The sequence below is a fragment of the Phaethon lepturus genome, unplaced genomic scaffold, assembly GCF_000687285.1.
Source record: "Phaethon lepturus isolate BGI_N335 unplaced genomic scaffold, ASM68728v1 scaffold687, whole genome shotgun sequence".
NCBI classification, from domain to species: Eukaryota; Metazoa; Chordata; class Aves; order Phaethontiformes; family Phaethontidae; genus Phaethon; species Phaethon lepturus.
In genome coordinates, this window is record NW_010549570.1 from 9,522 (window position 1) to 14,292 (window position 4,771).

The 4,771-nt window shown below is 45.4% G+C and overlaps 1 protein-coding gene across 3 annotated transcripts in view; it reads right to left on the minus strand.

Moving 5' to 3' along the window:
• Positions 1 to 4,771, minus strand: part of EEF1D (eukaryotic translation elongation factor 1 delta (guanine nucleotide exchange protein)) — a 13,696-nt gene that overhangs the window by 7,872 nt on the left and 1,053 nt on the right. Inside the window, exon 2 of one of the 3 annotated variants that reach the window (XM_010290280.1) lies at positions 3,844 to 3,915. The exons of 1 other annotated variant lie outside the window; for it this stretch is intronic. In XM_010290280.1, the coding sequence (XP_010288582.1) occupies positions 3,844 to 3,915 (72 nt within the window). Of the gene's footprint in view, positions 1 to 3,831; positions 3,916 to 4,771 lie in introns of all 3 variants that reach the window. One more of the 3 variants, XM_010290281.1, reaches the window with a different exon arrangement.

The window sequence follows — 4,771 nt, forward strand, 5'->3', positions numbered from 1 at the left end:
GGGGTGCTGGTTGACAGCCAGCTGAACATGAGCCAGCAGTGTGCCCAGGTGGCCAAGAAGGCCAACAGCGTCCTGGCCTGTATCAAGAATAGTGTGGCCAGCAGGAGTAGGGAAGTGATTGTGCCCCTGTACTCGGCACTGGTGAGGCCGCACCTTGAATCCTGTGTCCAATTTTGGGATCCTTACTCCAAGAAGAACGTTATGGTGCTGGAGCATGTCCAGAGAAGGGCAATGAAGCTGGTGAGGGGTCTGGAGCACAAGTCTGATGAGGAGCAGCTGAAGGAACTGGGGGTGTTCAGTCTGGAGAGGAGGAGGCTGAAGGGAGACCTTATCGCTCTCTGCAGCTACCTGAAAGGGGGTTGTGGCAAGGTGGGTGTTGGTCGCTTCCCCAAGTAACCAGCGACAGAACGAGAGGAAACAGCCTCAAGTTGTGCAGGGGAGGTTTAGATTGGATATTAGGAAAAATGTCTTTACTGAGAGAGTGGTCAAGTACTGGAACAGGCTGCCCAGGGAGGTGGTGGAGTCACCATCACTGGATGTGTTCAAAAAAACATGTAGACACGCCCTTCGGCACATGGTTTATAGTGACCATGGTGGTGTTGGGTTGACAGTTGGACTTGATCTTAAAGGTCCTTTCCAACCTTAATGATTCTGTGATTCTGTTCCCTGCATTTATAAATGTGGCTTCCAAACACTTGAGCAAGATTAGAAGTTTTCTGGGAGCTCTTCTTTTTTGAAACCCACATGTAGGAAATGCACAAATACAGAGGCTTTGTAAGAGGAAGCTTGGACAGAGAGGGGAATAACAGAGCTTCAGACTCCGACACCAGCCCCAGTGACATCCCTTTTGTTGCAGCCCCCAGGGAGGGTTTAGGAAGTGAGAGTTCAGTCACTCACTCTGTTGGACTTGCTTATGATCTCAGGCAAGTCCATCCTTTCCACACCTCAGGTCCCCACCTGTAAGATTTCTCACCACCTGTGGTCTCAATGCCACCAGCTGCAGTACTGCACACGTTAAAAACTTTTTTATCTAGGAAAGCATTAGTGATCAAGCAGATGTCAACTGGAGAGACTGTTTAAAGCAGAGATGACCATGCAAAGCAGGATGAAAGGTATGTGCAAACAAATGTTTCCAGCATCAGAGCTTTGTACCCTCCTTCAGAAAGTACCAACCACTGCCTCAACCCTTCTAACACTCATTCATGTATTTCAGAACAACACTATCCAGCTGAAGCAGCTCTGAAACCAGCCTTGGCTGAATTTCACAGCAAAAGGCAGGCACTAATCTTCCATCTTCCCATCTTAAAAGAGCCAACTCTTCACTTGCTACATATTCAGACTCCTGAAAATAACTCCACATGTTCAGGTGGAAGACTAAATCCTGACTATAAAAACAGTATAAATTTGGCTTTCTGAAACAAAAAACCAAAGTTTAAGCATGTTCTAAAGTCAAGCCTGCTTTATGCCACAGCTGTCCAAGATCAATGATCCTTCAGAACTGCAAGCTACAAAAGCTGATGTTTCAGACTTGTTTCTCAACAGCTCACTCTAACCCACACACTAACAAAGGAGATCTGACTGTGGTTTACCACTTCAGGTTCCAGGGCAGAGATGTGGAAAAACTGAAAAGGTGAGCTCTCTGGGGTACTGTATAAGCCAGTAAGGCACGATCAGTAAAACGGGATTACAAAACAGTAAGGAAGTAGTAACTGCTGCCATGTGCTCTGCTTAGCCAAGCAACTGCATACTTTGAGAGCAGAACAGCAGCTATACGTTAAATTACCACGGCGTGCCCCTGACAGGAATGCAGATTACAGTGCACAATGCTTTCCCTAATACAGTCGTGCAGTAACACAAAGCTTTTCCTTCAAGCCTTCACTGGAAAGTCTCAGTCCATTTTTTCCAACACCCCAGATTCTAGTTTTAAGACCCTATGGCTCACTCCTGACCTTAAATCCTCAAGCCCACCAAGTTTTCTTCACAGGAACAAAAAAATCCCAGGAGATCGATTTTTTTATATTCAGCACTAAACCCAACAAGTGGCAGAGGGGTGCAAAGGACTTCATTCTCAAATTTCTGTTCTGGCTTTGATCTGGTGCTTTGCCAGTTCCCCCAGTCTTCCCCATTACAGGACCTGGACGATTCCACTTAGAGGCTTCTCACACAAAGAAGCAATTTAACAGGAGTCACAGGCCAGGGCAAGAAACTCCTCATCTTTAACAAACCACAGACTATTCTGCAAGATGAGAATATGCCTTCAGGGCAGACCAGTAGCACTGCCAAGTGATTTGTATTTAGGTTTTCTGTCCCTACTCACCACATCCAGCCTCTGCTCCTGGAGGAGGCAGGTCTTGGAGGAAGCAGCAACCTTGCGCAGCTTGAAGAGGTCATTCCAAAAGCATTTAACACTATCTCTGCCAAGAGTTCTTCAACCCTGTTTGGGGTGGGGGCTAATTTCCCTCCATATTCGACTTAGTCCAAACAAAGAATCTTCAACAGGGGCAAATATCCTCTACTGAAAGCCTAAACATGTTATTTCAGATCTGAACGTAAATGAGCCAGTTCAGGAAAATCTTGCCTAAGCTGTTGGCTGAAATACTGATGCTGAAGTAAGAAACTAGCATTAGAAAACTTCCAAGTGTTTTCCTCCTAAAGATGTTTATCGTTTTTAATATTACTAAGATGTCCCAACTTTCCCTTGATTCCCATGCTGTATTCAAGGTCACAGAATCTAACCAAAGCAAATTTAATCCTTTCATGAAATTTGCCCTGCTCTTCCTGCATCCACTTCCAAGTTTCCAGTGCAGTACTGAGTGTCTTGGATCACTCACATGAGCAGCTGCAGAAGTTGCTTTCGTAGCATCAAGTTCAACAGGCACAGTGAGACCACCATGGGGAAAGCAATTACCCTAACTCCTTTGCATTCACCCCAAACATATGGCTCCTTTCTGCTTGAGTTAAGGAGGAATATGAAATAGTCCCCTTGAGAAAGGCTCGAATCCCTGTTATTGTACTGATCTAAATAGAAGCTGAGGGCATCAAGTATCTCAAGAGGGAGTTATGAGGCCAAATCAATATAGGTAAAGGATGGATAACCTGAGATGGAAGATACGTGCAGGTATGTAGTAGTCCCACTGCAGAGGTAAGAAATCAAGACACATGGTCTGTATTATGTGAATTTTCTTCACCTGTGAAACCAGCCCAGTTATTAGTTTAAGATCTCAGCTTCCTCTTGAAAAATTAAGAGATTTAACAGTGCTGTCTGTACAGATCAGCACAAAAACACCTCCAAAAAAGATGTTACTGAACTTCTACAGGATGGTCCAGACTTAGAGCTAGTAGCCAAGCTGAATTCCCTAGATGCAGCAGATGGAAGATACCATTTTTTTGCACATACCCTAACTGAAAGCAAAACAGGAAAGAGAAGGTGGCAGCTCAGTGTACCCCAAGGAGACATACATACTCCTGCTGGCAGCTCAGTGTTTTGCTACTCAGCAAGGTTACTTCAATAGTGACTCATAACTTGTTAGATAAGACTTGTGGGAACATTCCACCAGGAGAAAAAGGAAAGAAATGCAGAGTTGAAGAATTTTAACCCAAATCCAGTTAGTTTTTAAAAGCACTGCAGGCTAGCAAGCAGCATGCACTCTAGTAGTAACGGTTCTCTTGACTGGCTGGAGCTATTGCTGGTGGTACACAGCGCTGCACACCTTAGTTTTCTCCTCTAACTTAAAAATAAGAAGCCACACAATCTATGAAGTGGTCACAGCGGGATTCTGTGAGATGCACCACAGCTAAAAATGGTTGCGGGTAGCCAGCTGGTGAGAGAGCTTGGGTACTCACTCCGGCCAGCGATTTCTGGATATTCTCCCTGGCTCTGGCAATGTCGCGTAGGATCGTGCTGGCTCCGTTCTCCTGCAAACAGTGCAGAAAGAACCAAGATTTTTTTTAAAAAATATGAAACATGGGAAACTGGTCAGGGAAGTTAAAAAAAGGAGGGGAGGGAGTAAGAGTGGGGGAGGGTTCCTTCCAATGATTCAGCAAGTACTGCAAAATTAGCTGCAAGAAGGATTGGTTCTAAATCAAGCAGCACCGACTGCAGTCCCTGGTCACATCAGGCCACACGTCCATAAGATCATCCAGTCAAGAGCTTTTCAAATTCTCTACTACCCTGAACAGTTTGGATAGCTGCCAGCCAGGCCAAGGGTTGGAGTCACTTTAGTACTCCTCAGAAATCCACCATTAGGCAGCTCTTTTTCACAGTATTACCTGTCATCGTGTTCAGGCAAGAAGTGACAGCCCTAACTTCTATCCAGAGGGTAATGACCCAGCATATAGCAGCACAAGTTTTCCCCCCGCCCCATCCTCCTGCTGCCATGCCTTAGCCTGAGACATGAAACTGCCCACCAGCCTGAAATCCCACATCAAATAGACTGTAGAAAAACAACAGCCTGGATGCATTCAGGTGGATACCATTTCCAGGTTGCAGGAAGGTTTTAAGAAGCATGGATTTTTTTTTTCCTTAGCAGAGGAGTGGTTGATCAACTGCTGCAGAATCTTCGCCAGAGTCTTCACGCCACCTCTCGCAGGCAGAACTTCTTCACTGGAAGCTCCTTACGTAGCATGAAATAGTCTAACTTCTTCTAAGCACTGCAGAGGTTTTGCTCTTTAACATCTACTTCAAGCACTTATCTATAACTTCTGTGCTTTCATGCAAATGTCCTAGGTGCTGTGTGGGCCACCACTATACTAACATGGGCAGCAGGAATAG